Source organism: Scomber japonicus, chromosome 14, assembly GCF_027409825.1.
Source record: "Scomber japonicus isolate fScoJap1 chromosome 14, fScoJap1.pri, whole genome shotgun sequence".
Taxonomy (NCBI): Eukaryota; Metazoa; Chordata; class Actinopteri; order Scombriformes; family Scombridae; genus Scomber; species Scomber japonicus.
The window spans coordinates 11,087,685-11,109,992 of NC_070591.1; the positions used below are offsets into that span (position 1 = coordinate 11,087,685).

The 22,308-nt window shown below is 39.4% G+C and overlaps 1 protein-coding gene across 1 annotated transcript in view; it reads right to left on the reverse strand.

The window, feature by feature from the left end:
- Positions 1 to 3,821: 3,821 nt before the first annotated feature.
- The window catches only part of anapc1 (anaphase promoting complex subunit 1), a 54,167-nt gene continuing 35,680 nt past the window's right edge, over positions 3,822 to 22,308 (reverse strand). The window contains exons 44-53 of the mRNA XM_053333265.1: positions 19,230 to 19,316; positions 18,577 to 18,694; positions 15,339 to 15,416; positions 15,064 to 15,131; positions 14,686 to 14,824; positions 13,501 to 13,587; positions 9,570 to 9,665; positions 8,840 to 9,029; positions 5,345 to 5,476; positions 3,822 to 5,076 (exon numbers count right to left, since the gene is read on the reverse strand). Of these exons, the coding sequence (XP_053189240.1) occupies positions 4,928 to 5,076; positions 5,345 to 5,476; positions 8,840 to 9,029; positions 9,570 to 9,665; positions 13,501 to 13,587; positions 14,686 to 14,824; positions 15,064 to 15,131; positions 15,339 to 15,416; positions 18,577 to 18,694; positions 19,230 to 19,316 (1,144 nt within the window). The 3' untranslated portion in view covers positions 3,822 to 4,927. The remainder of the gene's footprint in view (positions 5,077 to 5,344; positions 5,477 to 8,839; positions 9,030 to 9,569; positions 9,666 to 13,500; positions 13,588 to 14,685; positions 14,825 to 15,063; positions 15,132 to 15,338; positions 15,417 to 18,576; positions 18,695 to 19,229; positions 19,317 to 22,308) is intronic.

Sequence of the window (22,308 nt, forward strand, 5' to 3'; positions counted from 1 at the left end):
ACATCTTAAGTTAAATTTGTATCAAATGTGTTTAAATGTTGCAGCGTGTTATCCGCTGGTAGTTTTAATTCAGTAGAGCAACAGCAATGAAATGAAGCTTCAGCTTCAGCTAGTTAGTGTCATTCTTTCAGTTTCGCTCATTTATCCTCACCAGGTATCAAAACAGGCAAATACTTCTTTTTGTGAGGGGACAAATTGAGTGTTAAGACCTGGAGACACGTTTTATGAACAGGCATGTGTTCCCACAAACAAACTGCATCTTGTAATCGGCTGCAGTACTAAATTACTTTCAGATAATGAGGCCTGGCTTCAGATGGAGTGTCTTACAGTCTGCACGAAGAAGAAGAAAGATTTGTCTTTTCTTCTTCTTCCGTTTCCTTATTTACTTTAAACGTACTGCAGCCCTGCAGCATTACAACAGCAGGGACACAAGCAACTCATTCAAGTCCAGGAAAGAAGATCAGTCCTTCAGTGGAGACACCAAAAACTATTAAAACCACAAGCCTTTGATCATCCTAAAGACATACCGAGACACCGACAGGCTGCCCCGGTTCCTGTTGGCCCTGGACTCTCAGTTTACTCGTTAATGTCATGTGACGATTCCCTGGAATGTTTGTTAAGATATGTTGACTGAAACGGCACGTGTTTCCAGGAAACCGCACACACCTCATGATGTGGTTGTGATACTGGACTCACAGTTCCTATGGGCTCACATGTTGGCACAGTGATCAGGGAGGTCAATACAGGTGACAAGGATCCTGATGATGTTGTGGACTTTTGATGTCCCATCCAAAAGTCCACAACTTTAATATTCTCAGTTTACTATCATAGATGACTAAATAAACCAGGAAATATTCACATTTGAGAAGCTGGTACAGATAATTTTTGACTTTTTTTCTTATAAAATGACTCAAAACATGTCAATTTTCAAAATAGTTGCAGCTAATTGATTAATTGACTCATCATTGCGGTTCTAAATGTGTTCAGTGCAACATTTTGGAGCATTTAAGGTGTATTTATTGATTTTTGGAGTGGCACTTGGAACGGTAGAATAAACCAACATCAACTGTTATCACTTTAAAAAGTTGACATGGCAAATATGTGAACAGTTGCCTATTTACTCATCCAGCTGGCACACAATGACAGTATATTTCACTTTGAGTTGTATCTCCAGCTACTTGAATATAATGTAAATCCAATAATATATACTCTGTTTTTACTTCTGTTCCACCAACTCTTGGGGGAAATATTTGCACTTGCTCCTAAATGCACTAAAGAAATCTTCACTAGCTCATGTTGTCTGTTGGCTGTCTAAAGCTGAGGCTTTTTTTCCTTTCTTTTTCCTCGTTGAAAACAGCTGCCTGCTGCATCTACAAACAAGGTAGATGAGGGCCGAGTTTCCAGAATGGAAAGCTATGAACTAAAAGACACTTAAAGGCTCTGCAGGTATGTCATTATATGCAAACACTACTTTCACAATTTGCAGCTTTATGTAATGAATAATTTGCAGTACATGGGGGCCTTTCTTGAAGCAACAATTAAGCCAATTAAACATCAAAAGTCATGAAATACACCTTTTAATTTCAAACTATTTATTCGACAGAACAAGCAAACTCATAACCAATTGGGCTCTGAGGACATATGACCGTAGAAACCATAGCAACACAAGCAACAACCCTGCAACTCTCATCATTTGAGTTAAGTATTGCTCAACCGTGAGTGGTGCACCAAAGGACATGACATCACTTTTTCCCAGGAGGGCCCCGCCCCCTTCAAACCAGTAAAAAGAGCACAACTAGTCAAAGGTTTGGCAGAAAATGATGTGTTTACGTAGAAGTTTGTAGTAAGAAGCTGGATGACATTTAAATTCTTCAACCACCACGTTGATTTTGGCTCCACCAGGTACAATAAGACAAATATTATTACAATGTCTTTGGCAAAAAAAAGGGGGATGCAAACTTCAGTTGTCACATAGCCTTGGCTTTAATGTTGAATGGACTCCCAAACAACTCTGGGAAAAGGCATAACATAAAATCGCCACCAATGTCTTCTTGTGGCAAAAAAATAACCCAAATCCAGGCAGGTGTGGGTCTGAAAGTTTCTTTTCAACTATAAAAAGTATGAGTCATGTCTGGCTGCTATTTTTGGGGCTTTTCAAGGTTAAAATCCTAAGAAAACCCTTCAGTAAAGCTTTTGTTAAATGTGTTGTTCAGCAGGAAGCACGAAGGCGTTTAGATGTGGGTGGACCAGCGAATTCAGCTCAGCAGATGCCTTGAATCCTGTGTTTTATCCACCCAAACCAGCAGAATTAGCCTCAGTATGAGGAAGTGTGCAGACTGCTAACAGATAGAAAGGAATGCTTATTGATTCATCATCATAACCTGCTTTGGTGCAGCTGATTACTACCTGCAACTAATAAGAAGTTTTCCACATGAAACCATGAGAATTGCTGATGTTTGATTCATGTGGGCGAACTCTCGGAAGACATCCATCTAACCTCACTACACAAAAAACAAAACAAAAACAAGAGGTAAACAAGAAGTATACAAACAAATTCTTCCTCCCAAAGAGTTTGATCCGAGTGTAAGCAGCTGCTCTACATGTTGCAGCTCTGTGAGGAGGGTGTGGGCCACTTGTTTGTTCGGATGTTTTCCATTTGCTCTGGAATGTTCTCAGAGCTGTTGGTTTGCAATGATCTAAGACTGCATAGCCTCCCACACACTAACTACATGACATTAGAGTTTCCATACACTCAAAGTTAAAGACTTTTTAAAGATTTTAAAGGCTTATATTTGTTGAAATCCAGGTGGCTGCATGCATTTTAATGCAAAACAGACACAATTCATCTGCTTTCAAGAAAGTCTGGGAGTCATATTTTCATTTTCTGTTTGGTATCATGAAAAATCTCAACATAAGACAGCTCTGGTTGAAAGTCTAATGGGGCAGCTAGGCTTCAGCCCAAAGAATGGTCGATTAACTTTTGGTGACGAACTCAGATTTCCAACATCTGATAGTTTTAGGCACTCATGCTGCATTCATGAACTAGCAGGAAAGTCCCACAATCCTGGGCTTCAAAGATGCAGACTAAACAAAACTAGAGAGAGATTTGTGTCAGAGGATCCAACAGCTTGTATGAATGAATGTATGAAGGTTAAGAAGAAATGGTCCTGACTCTGTGGATAAACGTACTTTTCATCATCACTCTATATGTGCTGATATGTGCTGCTGCTGCTGCTGACTGTACCTCTTAAAGTTTTAAAGCTTTAATTTGACCACTCGCATTACTTTTATCGTCTTGTTAACTTTCTCTTACAACACAGCAGCAGTCAGCCAGTGGTTAGTTTTTGAGTACTATCATTGTCATTGACATGTGCAGCCATAAAAACAACAAGTCATGAGTTTTAAATGACAAAAGACGAACGAATCACCCAAGCTGATTTGCCTTGTTGTGCAAGCTCAAAAATGGGTCTCAGATTAACGGTCTTGTTTGAACACCTGCATAATATCTGTTAAACTTAATCATCACAAAAGCAGCACTGCCCTGCAGTAATGTGGCAGGTATCCACGCAACCTGTTTTCTCTTAATTTTTATTCTTTTGTGAAGGCGGAATACATGTATTTAATCACCTCAAACAAAATGTGTGTTTGTTTTATGTGCATTCTTTCCAAAGAGTGCACATCACTTCCCAAAATTGAACTTTGGAGGCGGACAGTTTGACCAGAGGCCACAGGAGATGTATCAAAGATGTTATAGAGAATGAAAAGGCATCATTTGGTTTATTTAACTCATTAACCACCAGAGTCAGACATTTAACCAAAGCCATTTTTCCACGAAGTGCAAAGGTTGGGGAAATGAATACAATCTACAGTCAATTAGTCTTATTTAAAGACATTGTTTTATTACAAAGATACAAGTGGAAGATTTGGGGGCTCCCTTCATGTGGGGGAAGCACCCCAAACACCCCCACAGCCCGTTTTAATCCTCAACTCACTTTAAAAGATCTTCACTTTGATTTTAGGAATGCAACATTGGCAACAAAATAGTGAGATCTGTGTTAAATATAAAAAAATAAAAACAAAACAACAACACATGATGGACAACAATGTAAGAAGGCTGAACAGATTCAGCAACAAAAAAAACCCCACAGTGCTGTTCTGTCTTAGTGGTTTAATGTGTAACAAGATGTCAGCTGGTCTGAGTCAGAAACTCAGAATCAATGCATGTGTGCTTTCTGAAATATATTCTTCAAACTAGTGGAAGTACTAAGAGTGTGAAAAAACCCAATTAAAGACATAAGAATAAAGGCAGTTGACATCCTGGTTACCACAAGAGCTGGCTGACTGAGCTTTATATAAAGACACTAAATAAACCACAGTATTCATCAAGTGTTCAGGTTCTGTTTTATTTTCTTGACATAGTTTTCTCAGGAGAGCCCTCACAGGCAGTGCGGACACTGGTACTACTACAGCCGACTCCATTCATTTTGCACTGACCAGTCATTTCTGTCCTTGTTAGTCGGTGTAGAAAAGTTTGCTGTGGTTCAACTTTTAGGCATCAAAACAGTCCTTTAATGGATTTATTGTACCACAAAAATGGCACGAGTGCTGCGTCATCACTGCAGCCTAAACTTTCTTTATGCTGTAGAAAAAAACACTAAATAGAAATATTATATTACAAAACTTTAATATTAGTTATTCCATTTTCTAGAGGCTGAGAAGGAGTCTGTATTTTTCCCAACATTTCTTCTCAGAGGCAGAGCAGCCGGGCAGCGGTGAGGCAATACGACGCAAGACATCTTATAGTCACATCTTGTCCCACATGATGTGCACACCCACCACCATCTGTCCTACCTGTGCTGGCAGTGGGAATGTAAGGCTGTGAACTGCGTCTATGAGAGGTTACTAGTCAGTTGACTAGTACCGAGCATCAAGATCGGTATGCTTGCAGGGGGAAGCCCGGCAGGGTCTGTGGTCCGACTGCAGAGCCCAACAGGATGGGCTGTAGCCTCAGTAGGTCTCTGAGAGGGATGCCCAGCTGGCTGCTACGTGACAATAAATCGCCGAGTGAGGTGCAGCCTGCACAGAGAGAGAAGACAAAACAGGTTAATGTTATTGTCACAAGTCAAATAAAAGAAGATGAAAAGGGAAAAAAAGGTCCCCTAATGTTTCATTATCTTTTGGTGGTTTGTCATTTAATGAGAGCAAGTCTATATCAGCAAGATTTTAAAACGGCATGAGGGACATGTGCTGTCTGTTTTGTGTATAAACAGTATTTGCATATTGAGGTTATTCAACTATAAACAGCCTTAATGTTTAGTTTAAAGTGTGAATGTGTTTGTCTTACCCTCCAGCTGTGTGTGTGTGTTCCTGAGGCAGGGGATGGAGCGGTACACCAGGAAACAGGCCAACATGATGGACTGGGCGTTCTTAGAGAGGACCTCGCCCCTCATGTAGGACCTCAGCACTAAACTGTTGTCTAGAAGAGCAAACATACACACAAGGCACACAGGTGTTCATATTTCAGGTGTTTTTGTGTAGCAGGTGCACTTATATAAATATTTAAATATTTCTGAATTTAAAACACAGGAAAGCAGACAGGAGAACACTGACAGACTGTAAGATGTTAAATTATGTCTTATATAATTTGGTGGACAATGTCACACACATCCATCACCAATGCGAAAATCTTCAAATGTCTTATTTTGGTAAACCGACCGTCTGAAATGAACAGATTTTAAGTTGATTATCATATAACACAAAGAAAAAGAGCAGCTCCTCACATTTGATAAAACAGTAAATGTTTGGCATTTTTATTTAAAAATTACTGAAATGATTATTTGATTATTTTTATATTAGATGAATTTTCTGTCGTTTGACTTATCAATTAAAATATTACTTTGTGACCATGTGTGAAGGAAATTTCTCCCAGTCTATAATTACACAATATCTCATTTATCTTCTGCCTCTTGGTCACATTCTCAGGAAATCTGATATCCTATTCCACTGTTACGCCGATGATACTCAACTATATCTTTCCACTAAGCCTACTTCCACTCTGCCACCCACAGCTCTATCCGACTGCTTACTGGAAATTAAATCATGGCTCTCCCTCAACTTTCTTAAACTCAACGGCAACAAAACTGAGGTCCTCCTCATCGGTTCCAGATCAACCTTAGCAACACTCAACACTTTCTCCATGTCCATCAACAATTCCACTGTTCCTCCATCCCCTCAGGTAAAGAGCCTGGGTGTCATCCTGGGCAGCACATTATCTTTCGAAGCCCAAATCAGTAACGTTACTCGGTCTGCATACTTCCATCTATACAACATCAATCGTCTCCGTCCCTCACTTTCACCAACCTGCACCGCTATCCTGGTAAACACCCTGATTACATCCCATCTGGATTATACTGTAACTCCCTCCTCTTTGGTCTTCCGCGGAAATCTCTTCATAAACTCCAACTACACACCTTCCCGAACTCTCCAATCCTCCTCTGCCAACCGGCTCTTCGCCCCATCTGCCAACTTAACCACCATGGGGTCAAGAGCCTTCAGCCGATGTGCCCCCCCACCTTTGGAACTCTCTCCCACCAGACATTCGCACTTCTGACTCTGTCTCCTTCTTGTTTATTTATTGTACTAATGTACTTTGTAGTCAAAGTAGACTAATTTACAAGAAAGTAGTTCCCAGCTCCCTGCGGTTACTAAGCATTATTAGTAAACTGCTAAACTAACATCCAAGCTAGCCAGCAATCAAACAAGTTTATTTATTTATTCATATTCACTTGAATGTTCCCATTATTTGTACGCCTATGGACTGGGGTCATATTACAAAGTGTTTGCTGTAATGTTAAGCCTACTCGTTTTGTTCGGGGCTTCTCCAGACATCGAGCTTCAGTCGTCAACAGTCCTGGAGACTGATCTCACATTTGTGCCCATTTACTGACATTATCTCCTTTGCTTTAAGATCTGCATCTGAAAGCTTTGTGGAGATAGTGGTTGGTCTGGCTTTGTGTCATCCCTGCCGGCTTACACCTCACGGGCAACATTTTAAACATTAGCCGCAGAATTATGTCATAACCGTAGTACATCCTTATCATACCACGGCTAGCAACCAATTAGATTGTGAGATTTTAACATTCACGGATGAGTTCCAGAGAAAAGCGACATTCCTGATGCTTGAGGTCAAGTTACTGTAGTTTGGTTCTTCTTTCTTTCTCTTCATAAAGAGCATGAAAGCCTGTTTAAACTGTTCACACGGTTGCAGTCTTGTCCGACTACACTTCACCTGTTTCCCACGCCCCTGTGTCATTATTACTGTATGTGTGGGTGTGTGTGTATGTGTGTGTGCACGTTAGTGATGGAATGTGTGTGTGTGAGTGTATACAAGGTCTGTTTAACATCTAAACTATGACATTATTGTGCTACACCCTGAACTACAAAACATGCTGAAACACATCCAGCCTGTGAAATACTCAAACTGTGACACTGTTGCTCTGCAGAGCCAAAATGTACTTTTAATAAATCTCATGTGGTTAAGGTAAAAATAAATGAGATGGAGAAGTGATGCTTATGAAATATGTTCAGTGTAAAAACAGTAGTAGCTGTCCATTAAGATTATTCATCATTAAATGAGACAGGCTAGTTTATTATCAGGGGATCGCAAAAAAGGATATTTGGATGCTATGAGCGGAACCAGCTTAAACGATGAGGCTGGAAATTTTCTGTTTTTCTAATTGTCAACAAATCTCATGTGCAGAGCCAAACCAACAACAAATGTATCCTACTAACAAGCATTGTATTGTATTATATTGTGTGTGTAAGTGTGTGTGTGTATCCAAAGCCTGATATATCTTATTCCTTTGTACTGTAGACTTCTGTTGTTGTTCAAAAACGTAAAACATGTCAATGAACAACACTGTTGCACTGAGTCTAGGGCTGGGAACCAGAAACTGGTTCCAAATTAAACTAAATCCAAAATGTCAAGAACTTGGTATCCATTAAAAAACGGCAATACCTGTCTCGCTCCCCATTGAACCTAATGTAATCGTCTTCTTTTTTCAAAATAATCTCACTCTGTGTTCACACTGAGCTTACTCGCTCAAGGAATATCTGAATAAAATAAACACTGTCAGAATCTGCCGGCTTCTGTGTCTCTCACAGTGGTTTTGGTTTTTGGACAGGCGTTACGGTTTTCTCACAGTTTGCAATTGTTCGGGACCTTGTCAGAAGCCAAATTCTTCAGAATTTTGAGATTTTTTTTCGAGCAGATCCTCAAATCGTTTTAGCAACCGCAGGGCCTTAGCTGACCTTGGCAACCTGTTGCTGGGCAGAATCTGACCTACTTTTTTGTGATTGGCTAATTCTACCTGTCTGTCTATATATATATATATATATATATATATATATATATATATATATATATACATATGAATTTTACTGACAGTCTTACTGCTCAAATGCAGGCTGGTGTGTGTGTGTGTGTGTGTGTGTGTGTGTGTGTGTGTGTGAGTACACACTGAGTTGTAAAGTGCTGTAGTGTAGTGCTTAGAGTTAGTGCATGTTGCTACTGCCTTGTGCTCTGTGTGCTACTCTCTGCTTACATCTACTGTTACACTTGATACTGACCAGTAAGATGTACTTAATACTGCCACAATAAAAGTTACTTAGTGTTATATGATCAGGGTGACTTTTGAACACTGGAAATAAATCATGTACTCGTCCCGGCAGTAGCCCCGTGGCACTCAAAATTTCCCTGGAATTTTCTAGTTTGCCTTCTTATTCACTCACACCTCCATCCATCAATCACCCATCAACTGTCCCTTTCACCCCTCCTCACCTTTGAGCCAGCTGTCCAGTGCCACATCCACTAAGTTCTTCATGACGGGCAGAAACTCAGAGGTGAGCAAGGCATCGTGGCGGTTAGCGGGACCCCGCAGGACCCTGCTGTCCCACAACTCCACCACCAGACGCATCTGCCACAGGGGGAACGTCTGGAGCAGGTCTCCCCGACGTAGAGCACCCACCGCCTGAGAGAAACCAGCAACAGCATGGGTCAACATACCTTCACTTAGTCAGGCTTGGTGTAGGGACTTCTGATAATTGTTTTTTTAATAGTTTTGGATTATTAGCTTCTTTTTTGTGTGTTTTATTAAGTGCACTGTGATAGTATAGCAGCATTTAATGCTCAAACACTACAGATCCAGAACCATCAAGCTCATTTTCACTAAGGCTGAAATTGAGTAGCACATGGTTTCCATTAGTGCCGATCACTCTCCAAAGCATACCAACTTTTAAAATTGATTTTCTATTTTGAAATTGTCGGTTTCAGTTCAGTTATTAACTCAAAAAACTAACCTGAGATAGACAATCTATCAGAGTGAACATTTCATTTCACTGCCTTATGTGCTGTGGGATTTTTGGCAATTTCACACAATTAAAGTTACATTTCTTGGTAATGCAATTGCACAAAATATGCTAAAAACAGTGACAAGTAAAGAGTCAGGAGGACTTAATTCAATAGTGTCATCACCCAACTCACTCAGTGTGTTTGTGGATGTGTTTGTTACCTGCTCAATAGCGATGTACGTGGGCAGCATCTCCGGACACTCCTGCGTCACACATTCATACAGCATGGCCGAGAACAGCACCAGAGTGTCCTCTCTCTGCAAACACAACACAGTGAATCAGTGTGTTGGTGAGTGAATAAATCACATAAATTCTCTTTTAACAACAAACATTTTGATAATATCTAAATTGGTCTATGACAGTACTAAAAGCTCTAATGTCTTTAACATAGAGCCCATTAAGATGTGTTAAACTGCTGCTGTTTTCCTTATTCATATAACAATTATCCACTTTTTTTCTGCTGTTTTTTTTAGTGTGTGTAGTGTAAAATTTAGGGGATAATTACTAATAATGAACAATGTTGTATCTGTTAAAAGGGTGCTTGATTGTTGACCATCGTATGCTAAAGGTGATCAAATCTGAAGGCATTATGTTAAATGAAGAAGTATATGTGATTCTGCAACTACTAAGTGAATAAGTACTTTATGATTGAATAAATATGAAAATCACAAAATATGTGATTAAATATAAGTTGCATTATTATCATTATCATTATTATTGAAAACGAATGCAGTAAGAACAAGTAACAGGTCAAGATTGAACTTGAATTGAACTGTGTCAGATCTGCTGAGCAAACAGCAGCTGTGTAGGAAAAAAATAAAACTCAAGGCCTTATAAGGCCGACGCACCTGCAGTTTGGGCATCTCAAGAACTGGTGCCAAGGGGTGAGATAATGTGTTGGAAGAAAGCTGATTGGTTAAACGTTCACCAAATATGGGGGGGGGGGGGGGGTGAAACTTTTGGCAAGGGTCAGCCATATTGACAGTATAAAAGTACACCCCAAAGTCTTATCTCTCTGTGTCACTTGTGCATGGATTCAGTCTGTGTATTGTGATTCCGGGTTTTGCTGTCGACAATAAAACTCTAACTGCATTCAGCTGGACGACTCCTGATGATCTTTGATTTGATTTGATTTTGAACTTCAACATTTTTGAACAACAAGAAACATATGGAATATTTGTCACGACATGTGTTACAGATTCTTGATTATGATACATTTTACTCTTTCAGATCAATATAGATTTTTTATTTCAATAAAGATGAAGGTGAAATTCAGAAACATTCTGCACTTCTCCAAATCAGACCATTCAAGCATCTCTGTTTAATTTTTCCTTTTATGTGTGAGTTTATATTTTAAGTAGTTTTTGGCATTTTGGTGAGAACACACTGTCCAATGCCCTTAAATATCCAGTAAGGGCATTGGGTGTGCTTTCACTTTGTGCAAATTCTACACATAATGACTTATAAGTGACTTGGAAGGTCTCGTAAATTAAATTGAAGGTCTCCAATTTTACATGTAATGGTGTCAAACAGGGAAGTCGTCAACACTGTACATTGTTTAGGGCCAAGTTCGTGACTCCTCAAGTCACAGAAACCTAATTAAGTGAACTGTAAACAGCAATCACAGGGTTTTCATCAGAACAAACTAATCTGAGCACAGACGGTGATAAAGCTGAGGCAGAGACATACTTAGAAAGGGCACATTGATTAAAAAACCTTTTGCTTTCAAAGACATTTTCACAACTCTTTAAGGACTGGGAGAAATGTGCAGTCAAACAGGCGACTTGTACATTCAGATCTAGACCTGGAGGTATTTCACACCACATTAAAACCCAGACGGCAACAAATCTCGCAATTAACCTGCCAGCGAACACAACCCCCCCCCCCGATTTAAAAACAAAGAAAATGTTCGCATTTAATAAACAAGAAGTCGGAGGGAAAAGGGCAGGCAGGGCTGGTGTGATTGGACTGATGAAAACAGATAAACAGCAAAGAAATTTCCTCCTGTCGTCGTTAAATTCAATTACAGAATGTTACGCTACAAAATGACAAATTCCCTTTCAATTTACTGTGCCAGCTGAAACCGGTGACCTCTGCACAATGTAACCAATTAACCCGAAGCTGCGATGAAACAGCCTCTTTACACAGAGAGTCGGAGTCAAGTGTTTCTCAAACAGACTGAGCATCAGATACGATAACCTATACAATGTATTTTAAGTCTTTGTAAAGCACTATTACCCAGTGTAAGACACATGCTTTCCATATAAAGCTGACAAAATATGTCGCTTGTACTTTATTTAGAGCTATGCTCCATTGATGGTGAAGCTGGTCGATCTGTCTGGCAGTCGGACCACCGCTTTGGTCCAAATTGAAAAACACTACTCACTGTCCAGATTGAAATATCACAACAGCTATTGGACAGATTGCCATGAAATTTTGTGCAGACATTCAAGATGAATCTTAATGACTTTGATGATAAGATATTCATTTATTAGTCCCATGATGGGGAATATATATATGATCACCTCACTCTTGCTGTAGCACCACCAGCTACATTTGTGGTTTTGAAAACATTTTTCTTTTTGGATGGATGGATTGCCAAAAAAGAAAAATGTACAGATCTTAGTGGTCTACTAGGGATGAGCTAAATGCCCTGTTTTTAATTTGTGTGTAATCTTCAGGTCAAAATCTTCAATACTTTATGCTTACTACTAATGAGCAAATGTTAGCATCCTGTTGCTAGCATAGTTTGCTCAAAGCACCGCAATGCAGCCTCAGAGAGCTGCAGGGCTGTTGACTCTCAGCTTTGTTGACATTTTGAGTCAAAGTCACGGTTGAATGTCTTTCCAACATTTCTATAGAGACCACAGACATTGCTGAGCTTTGGAACGTCTGCATTTGCTTCTTCTTAATAAGTAAAACTTGTCAGTTCATTTAACATAATCTAGCACAATCTATTACTGAGTCCAAACAAAAGACAGACACAGAGTCTGGTCAACAATTCACATCTGCTTTTATGTCTACTGAAGGATGACATGGCTGTTTGTTGAATTAGTCTCACCCTATAGAGCAAGATCTTTGATTGATTTTGTCTATTACGGACACATCCACATGTTTGCATGCATATCAGTGTTTTAATGTTATTCAGGGGAGCATCAAACACTGATACATGTGGCCAGCATTCACATTTACTGAAATTGGAACATGTATTCTTCCGGATTATCAGAGAAATATTATTAACATTATTCCAGTTGTTTATGATTATTTTAGCCAGGACACTTGATGCATACCAACACATCTTCACTTTTTATCATTTGTGCATTTTTTCAGTTTTCAAATTAGACCCTTTTCACATATGTGTACCTAGATATTAGGGTGCTTATAAACATGATCATGAAGAAGAACTGACTCTAGATACTGTACATGGTGCATGTTAACAAGTATATTATGATTTGAACAAAAACAACCAACATGTCTGGGTGTTTCCCCCTATTTTCCACCAGCTGGCAGCAAGAAAAAAAGCAGAGTTTCAACATAGCAGAGAGTTTCTGTACTTAGAGCTCAACAAACCACAATATGATGATAAAAACAATTATTGCTATTCGAAGTGTGAATTACTGCTCTGTTTCCATTGTGGGCCGATATAACTTTTAATTACCTTATTGCGACTTTCCATTACTGAACCTCCAGCATCTAAAAACGTGACTCCTTTCTGGTTTGTTAATGTTATTCTGAAGAGAAAACTGGTTTATTTCCACTACAGCTAGGCTGAAGCCAACCAATTACAACAAAGCTGTAAAATACACCCTTTCAGACACCCTCTTCTTTTTGCTGTCTAGACAAAACCCCACAAAAATAAATTTCTTCCCTGAAATCTCAGAACAATTGTGAACCTGGTGAGTGACTAAACCTGGTTATGTTGTATCATATGGTTCAAAATCAAGCAGTAACCCATAATTCACTGGCTTGAGTTACTTTTGTTGGAAAAACAAGCCAAAGTCTCTCTCATATTCATCCAGGACAGTAAAATGACTGCAAAAAGCTCAGCTAATCAAGTGAAACTGGCTTCAGACTTCTGTGTGTTAAACTCACGTGTTTCATCCCTTCAGAAGTTTTACAGAAGAATTCAGCGAAGGAGACCAGAGCCGGCTCAGATGTGAACGTAGAGATGGCCTCAGGCTGCAGAAACACACACAAGGGAAATAGTAAAATGCGGAAGGAAGCAAAAGACAGGCGGAGTAAATAGACCTTTTTTGGATTTAAACACAAAGGCATTGACATTTAAGACAAAGACAGTTTGGTTTTCCAATTGATTGAAACAATGGAGGGTGGTAGCAAAAGGACAAAGGGATAAGAGCAATGCAATGAAGAGAAGAAAGACGGGAAGGAAACGTGAATGCACAAGAAGAAATAGATGGAGAGGGAGGGAGGACAGTGAAGACGTGTGGAATAAACAATGTGTGTTTTGTGTTTTAACCCTCCGGAGCTGCACGTGTATTGACAGCGTACACTAAGGACGTCAAGAAACTAGTAATAGTCTGTCAACCACACAGCTGCCTGCTGAACCTGTAGTGACAACCTGCCAAGACTAGACACTGTAAGCAGCCACTGGGGAGGAGGTCAATTCAATTCTATTTATTCCTATTTATAGTGTGTTGTTGGAGCAGACTCATTTCTTAGAATGTGTCACTCTGTGTTTTATAACCAAAACTGGTTATTAAAAGGGGAATGTAGTCTACTAAAGGCCAAAGTAAGTCTTGGAATGACGTGTACATGCGACTAGAAACCATGCGCCTGATTAGTTACTGAAAGCCATGGTCAACTTTTCTCAGTTGACAGCTTGTTTGTATATGAGGTGTAAACCAAGGTGACGAAGTGTCTGGAAAAACTGAAAACATTTCAGTTTGAATGGAAAATTTGCAGTTGACCTGTGCAGCGTGACATCACAAGAAGCAACAATAAGGCCGGAAGGAAGAGAAGAAAGGAAAAAAAGTGCTGTTCTTGTAAATTTTAGCATGAGATTGAGATCATAAAAACACATCGAGAAGCACACGCCACACTCACAGTATCATCCTTCATTATTTACTATCATCTCTGTAGTATCAGTACATGCAAATAAACACAGCCTGAAAAAACAAATTTGTGCAAATAAAGAAAGTCAAAGAAATTTACATTCACACACACTAAAAGTTCGCTCAGGTCAATCTGCTCTACATAAACCTTCTGGCAATGCTTGATGCCATTATTGGCCTTTATGTGACATCTTTATGAGATTACCTTGAAAGCTCTGACTCCAGAGTTGCGATGGTTGACTGTGGAGGCCAGCAGGCTCTTCCAGCCCTGAGGGTCGTCCTTGTAGGGCAACTGTCCAGCCCTTAGTTTGACATACAACACCCCATCTCTGGACAAGATGGACCTGAGGGAGAGGAAGAATGAGATTGTCCTTTAAGTCAACCAAATCAATAAATGAGAGCAGAGCTTCCCCTGTGGTTTCCACTAATCAATCTGTGTCACGAGACAGCGAAGGTGGTCCATAATCATTCTCACACACTGTACACTGAGGTTTTATTCAAGAGACTGCCATTAAACTTCTGCTTAAACTTAAAAAAAACAACCTCTGCTTACATTTTTATGAGATGTTCCTTCTATACTTACTTCAGATGTTGTGTTTCTTTGCTCAGGTCTACGGACAGTTCCCAGTAACGTGGCCCCTTCACTTTTACCTGCAGCAAATCAACACAGATCATAAGATTTTAGGGTGTACTTTATTTATCTGCAGATAGTTTGAGTGGCATAAAGATTCAATAATTTTCAATACTATAAACTCAACCCCAAACATAACCAACTCCTCAGCAGGGAGGGAAAGCAGTCTACAGTTTCCACTGGGCTACAAGCTCCAGAGGCTGTGAAGTGTTGTGTTCAAGCGTTACCCGTTTGAGCAGGTGCAGCTCAGGAAGCATTGTGGGAGCCATCAGTTCTACTGTCGTCTCTTCGTACCACTTGGTCTCCTGAAACAAGAGGAAATGACGTCATTACAACACGCACAAGAACAAAAGGGCAAGTAAGCAGTTTCTCACTCTCACAGCTTAAAGAGGACATATCATGCCTTTTGTGATTTTCTGTTTATTTTGTACTGTTATGATGCTGTATGTCTGTTTAATATGCTCAAAGTTGCAAAACTTAAGGGTAAAAGTATTTAAAAATGCTCCTTATAAGTAAAAAGTCAGGGCTTCAACCTGCTCTGAATGCTGAGTTTGCAAAATAGTATCTGCCACTTTCTCCTGATGACATCTGATGCCACAAATGGCTGTCTGTTCTGCAGATGTTGTTGCTAAGGTTGTTCACTTTGTCCACACTCTGTATTTGAGAAGTTTCCATTGAAAGTAGAGCAAGAAAAAAAGAGCAAAATCCTACAATTTTCTGTCTACATAGCCTGCAGAGCTGCCGGAATCTGCCGAGGAGCAGTTTCCAGAAGCCAGCCAATCAGAACGGAGTGAGCTAAATGGGAGGAGGGCCTTAAAGAGACCGCAGCTAAAACGGTCTGTTTTAGACAGAGGCTGAACTGAGAGAGATAAAGAGCCAGTATAAGATAAATAAATATATTTTCTTTTTTTAGAATCTGTAAATCATGCAAATATATTTTTTATTATATTAAGATCAACAGCTGCATATTAGTGTACCAATATCTGGGTATTTCTCATGTAGCAATTTTGACAGATTATCATGCTTGAATATAACAACAGAATGCCAATTATTGACACAATTGGTGTGAATTGGGAGTAGAGTAGACTTCTTACAGATTTAAATTGAAGAGAATATTTAATTAGAATTAAATTTACATATCCTCATAATAAGTAGAGTGCATACATGGATTCTCTCTTAGAGCAGTGACATAATGAGTAATTGTTGTTCAAAGTGTCAAGCTGAGCTTTCTGCTGTGAATTAAATTGAAAAGAGGAGTGCTATCTGAGGCGGTCGTAACTCTACATAGCAATCTCTTCTCTTCAACCTTGAGCCAACCTTCATCTGAGAACATACCTAAATATAGTGAGCTTAAATCCACCATGGTTACGAATGTTTTCATTTAATGAGCAGTGGCCCACACCGGACATGTCATATAAACAAAGAAAGTGAAATAACTGGAGCGTGCTGATCCGAAGAGCAAACTCAATTCAATTGTTGCCTTTCTGGAATGTTTGCACGTCTCAATGCAGGGAAATAAGACAGTGACGTGTCCTGATGACATGACGCACATCAAGACGTCGCCAGTATGGCCGACGTGTGTCTTGCTGTGTTGACCTTGATTTTTAAAAATCTTTTCATACAATTCTCAGCTTGTTTAAATGTAAACATACATTTTGCTGGGCTATAATGCTATTTACAGTATTAACCTATTTCATATTCATACTACGCATTTCTCAGTTTCTGATGGAGTATGAGGTGCTGCTGAGGCACTTTTCTCTACAAGATATTTCCAGATTTAGAAGATTTAAATAGTCCAGTCAAAAGCTATCTTGCTTCTATAAAAACTACCAACTATCCTCCCACTGGTTGTCAACTATTGTCACTGTTTCACAAAATTCATACACTGGCAGCCCTGATGAAACTTATACTCTGCATTCGTACACCAGAAGCCACTGTGGCCAACATTTCATTGAATGCTATAAGTAAGAACACAGAAACTGCCACTCTTGTCTTTCAAATGAGTCGGTAAGAATTCAGTAATATCATACTTCACAACAACAAAGCAACAAACTATGCTACAACAAATTTAGCCTCACAGTGCTGCAAAAAACTTGAGAACAAAGTGAGACTTCAGAAACAGCCACATCTATACAGAGCGGCAACAACACATCACAAAGGGAGATTTAGAAAAGACTGCTCCTATAATTCAGAAGCTATTTACTGCATCTCAAAAGATACATTTACAGTGTTGCAATGATGTTTGTTCACTGTACAAGTTTGAAGGAGCTGGGGCCCTCTAGGCAAACTCAGAGAAAATAATAGCTCAGTAAATATGGAGCATGAGAGAAACATCTACAGTGATTCTCATGTCAGTAATACATTTGCTGGGTAAACACTGTTATGGATGGTTGTTTCTTTTAAACTTACTGTTTTTAAAAGTGGCTCTAATAATGGGAGCGGGGCAAACTGCCAGTGTATGGACGTTACAGAGCGCACATGATGCACATGACTGTGGCCATAATGAATGGACACACTGTAGTCTTGTGCAAGGTCACGCAACACAGGAAGTCTGAACCAATGTGGACTGCACCACAGTGGCTCCTCTCCAGGACTGGCTGAATAAAGAGGAACCAGAACTACTGGCTGATTTCACGGCTGTTTTTGGATTTGCAAAGCTACAGTTTTCCTCTTCAGTCCTGACCAGTTTTATTCATACAGCGGAATTTAGGATATTTGGCCATTTATCAGGATGATCTGGTTTGTCAGTGTGCTGTACTTTCTGACAGTCATCTGTGAAGTCCCCATTTCTTTGGTACGTGTTCTGCATTACGGGTCTTGCAGAGCTTTGACATATATTGTAATCCAGGTGTTTTGTGAGTGTCAAAAGCTTGAGCTGACTTATGTTTTGGTTTATAAAACCATTTCTTTAGTTAAATTAAGGCAGAAAGTAAAATATCCGCTGTTTCAGTCACTACCTTGAGCAACTACTTGGTTAAAAATGTAATAAAAAAACAAAATCTATATAAAACTTGTCAAAATGAGCAACAGTCAAGCATAAATATTAATAAAACATTATCTATGTAGCGGAGCGGAAACTAGACCGCGCCGGAGGAAGCCGTCCAGCTGACGAAAAGCTGAATCTTGTGGTTTTTTTGTGCCTCGAAATGAATTGAAACCAGCACATACTGTAGGTTCCAACATGTGTTTGCACGTGTGCGTTTGCATGTACAACTTGTCAAGAGGAAGTGTAGCAATGGACACTTATACATGTGTATGTGTGACAGAGAATGAGAGTTATGTAAGAGTAAAAAAAAATTGCACTTTGAGTTTTAGGATGTGAAACCAAACATACTTGATGGATTTAAGACACGTCAGCTTTAAATTCATAAAGAATAATCAATGATCAACTCTCAAAATATGACACTATATTACAAATGTTTTGCTTAAAGGAAGGGTTACCTGACCTAACCTTGATTAATTTACCTTGTATGTGACCTCTAACAGGGCGTAGCAAGGCTTCAGGGAGTCCACATCCACAGGGACCAGCAAGCGGGGCTCTGCAGCCAGCACGGCCAGGTGCCGCAGGGCCTGCAGGTGATAACTGCAGTAACAACAGCAAAATTAACACACATATTCAGTAAAAGATGACAATGCCAGACAGATATAGAGTACTGCCCTATATATAGAGTATAGAGTAACTGTTTGGAAAATATGACAAATGTTTAAAAGCTTTTATTTAAATTGTTTATTTCACTTAATAATTTAACTCAAATTACCATTAATTACGTCTACCATTAATTAGGTAGGGTTTGCCATCCATTTCATCATACTTTTGGAAATCTTTTGGGATTGGAAGGGTAAAATCAATCAATATCTGTACAAAATACTAGCTGGCAGTGTTTCAAATATGTCAGTTGAATCCTGGTACATGCTCCAACTGCTGGGTGTGATGGCCTCACTCATCAAAAGGTTCACAAAGTTCACATCCGCATACACATCAGTCTCAACCGTCTGTGTGTGTCATCTCTTTGGATGATCACAACCAGTAAACATCACCCTCACAAGATGAAAGTTAGGCTGAAACAAAGGTAGTATAAATATTCGACCATGGTAATGTGTGTGACTTTGTGTCTCACCGGTTGTCAGTGCTGTGAGCGGGGAAGTGGGGGTACAGGGCACACAGCAGGGCAGCGATGGCTGAGTTGGAGGTGCTCAAGGTGTACCTAAAATCAAAAAACATCACATATACTTAAAATATATTCTCACACACACGCACAAACATAATTGAACTCTCATAACTGGCCACAAGCAATAGTAAAGTTAAGTACAAACACTACAAATCACTTGTTATAGCAGTCGTGAACACTGATGGGTATGTGAAGTGTCCTTGTGACACGCAAGGTTTGAAAAGGGCATTATTCCAGATCATAACCACAGCTTTCTGTTCTCGGTTTGTAAAAGCAGGTGTGTGTCGTATAGATAACGTCATCACAGGCCACAACAGAGCCTCTTAACTATAATGGTTGGTGGTTAATTGTGCACTTTCAGGTAAAGGAGCCATTATAACACAGTTGGGTCAGACAATAAAGGCTGCTCATACAAGAAGGTTACTCATGAGAACACTTATTAACAGTCAGCTGAGATAAAGTGACACTGCCCTTCATATAAACGGCTGCTTGGAGTATGTTGAACATGTTTAACAAACTCAACCACACTGAATATTACTATTTATCCCCAGTTTACAATTCAAAATACCTCAAATACACATCTACAGTGGGTAAAGGTGATGATAAGAAGGCATATTTTGAGGAAAATCATAAATAACTGAGCTATTTTTAAAAAGATCTTCAACAATTTTGAAGGTTGGAAAACTAAAACAGATAATTCAGCCAACAAAAAAATAGGGATTTAGTGTTTGTTTTCTTCCTTCTTTTCCACTGACTTGTACATGGAACAATCTATTGCACTGGTATTCAATAGCTAGTGAAATTGTTATGTCTGCAATCATTTTAGGCTGATTACAGGACAGAAATCATTATTGGTCTGACCTCTAAACATAGTGTGGGTGTGTGGGAGTTTGGATGGATTCAAAGCAAATCGATTGTGTTAAAAAAAACTACATTTTCTTCTTGCTGGCATCCTAACAGGAATGTAAAAGATGTATTCTGACACATTTTGCCAGCAAAGCAGGAAAATGTTTACTGATGGTTGGGAAAAAACAGTCATTCAGGAATCTTTTCAGGAAACTGCCTCTTAAAATCCTGCAAACAAAGCAACTGGAGAAAGAATAAGCACACAAAGAGCAGATACTGATTTGTTTTAAGAGGTCAAATGTAAGAAATAACTGAATGATGTTTATAATATATAATAATATATAATATGAATAATAAAGAATAGAACATTTACAGATTTTCTCTGACCATGAAAATGAAATCTTCAACTTTCAAACTGACTAACAGCAATAGAAACTTCCGGCCTCTGAGGGTTTGGTCCATTGCTGCAACAATAACAGGAAAATGGAGGAGTTAAAAGGAAGATTTCTAAAAACCAACCAGTCCTTCTGAGTCACTTTCCTTCTACACAGGGCGTGACTTTTTCTTTCTTTTTTAAAAAACTATATTCACTATATTCAGCCTTTTCAGCTTCTGATAAATGAACTTTTATGTGTGAGTGCGTGCAGCAAAAAACAAACCTCTAGATGTTTAACAGCTGTTTACAAGCCTGTATTTACTAACTATATACTATATAGGAGCAGTGGGCAGCCACAGTGCAGCATCCAACTCCAGTTTTGAGGCCACTGCTTTGGATAAGACCAAAAGGCAGAAGAAATATTCATAAAACCTCACATGCTTGTGTTAGGAGGGGAAGGAAACCAGAGCAAACTCCAAAAAGGAAGGTTCCACTTGATATAAGCTAAAAATAAACTACAGTATGATGTCGATATCATTAGTCTGAGCTTGTGACTTTGGGAGGAAAAACTTAACATCAGTTTCCTGCTTTAAAAGAGAAACTAACTGACCAGATAGAGCAAGGGAGGGGTAAAAATAGAAAGAAAAAACACACACAGATCAGAGGTAAGGAGGAAATACGTGGGTGATAAAATGAATGAGAAAATGAATGACAAGGCTCGAGCGATAACGATAAAATGTGCATACAGCAAATGTGGATAGAAAATTTGAATGTACCCGGATGGAGAGACTGAATGACCGATGAGCGGAGGGAGAGAATCAAGGAAACTCAACAATGAAACTGTGTGAGTCAGCTCTTCAGCTTGACCTTAGCCTTATAACACACACACACACACACACACACACACACACACACACACACACACACACACACTGCAGTGCATGACATTCAAACTGAGCGCCTGCTGCTGGCAGAACTAAACTAAAAGTGTGACCAGAATAAAATCAAAAGGTTCATCTGATTACAGCTGTAGGTGGAGAGACATTTGCAACATCTAATGAGAGAGTTGGAGCCGTTGTTTCTCTTGAAAGTGCTTGAACCGAGGTTGGTGGTTGGAGGAAACCTGGTCTGGGTGTGTTTTTGTTTATGCATGTGTGTATGTGCGTATCTATGTCATTCATTATGCACGAGACAGCACTCAAAACAGACTTTTGTGTGTGTTTGTGTGGCTAACCCACATGTCACATGTGTGTACATTGTGTACCTGATCTTTCCCAGAAGCAGCAGTCCCTACATGTGGTGGCTGTGTTTCTGTCGTCATTGGAGTTTTGTCTATATACAGTAACTGAGGCGCCATATGGCAAGTTACATGTAATAAATAATAAATGTCAGTGTCCTCAGTGAAGAATAATGAGACAAAATCCAAACAGTGAGTGTGTGGCTGTGTCTTCATTTTTATTCTTTCCTGCACCTTTCCTGCTGGAGACTGTGAAGATCATAGCATATTCACTAATTCACTGCATTTTCAAAGAATTCAGACAATCATTTATTCAGGTTTTACTTTAATCTTTCACCTGTCTGTGCATAACAAGGTATGAGCCTGCCCAACAAGAACAAACATTACTACAGCAGATAGGAATAGTTGGTATGTAGGACTTTTAAGGGCAGTTACACAATGTTTCAGCCTGTCTCCACCTACAGCATGATTTAGAAAAATGCTGGCCGGATTAGATGAAGAAGTTAAGAAGGATTATGACAGTGGAGGTGTGTCCTTGATTGAGCTTCTAATTTAATACAATAATTTGC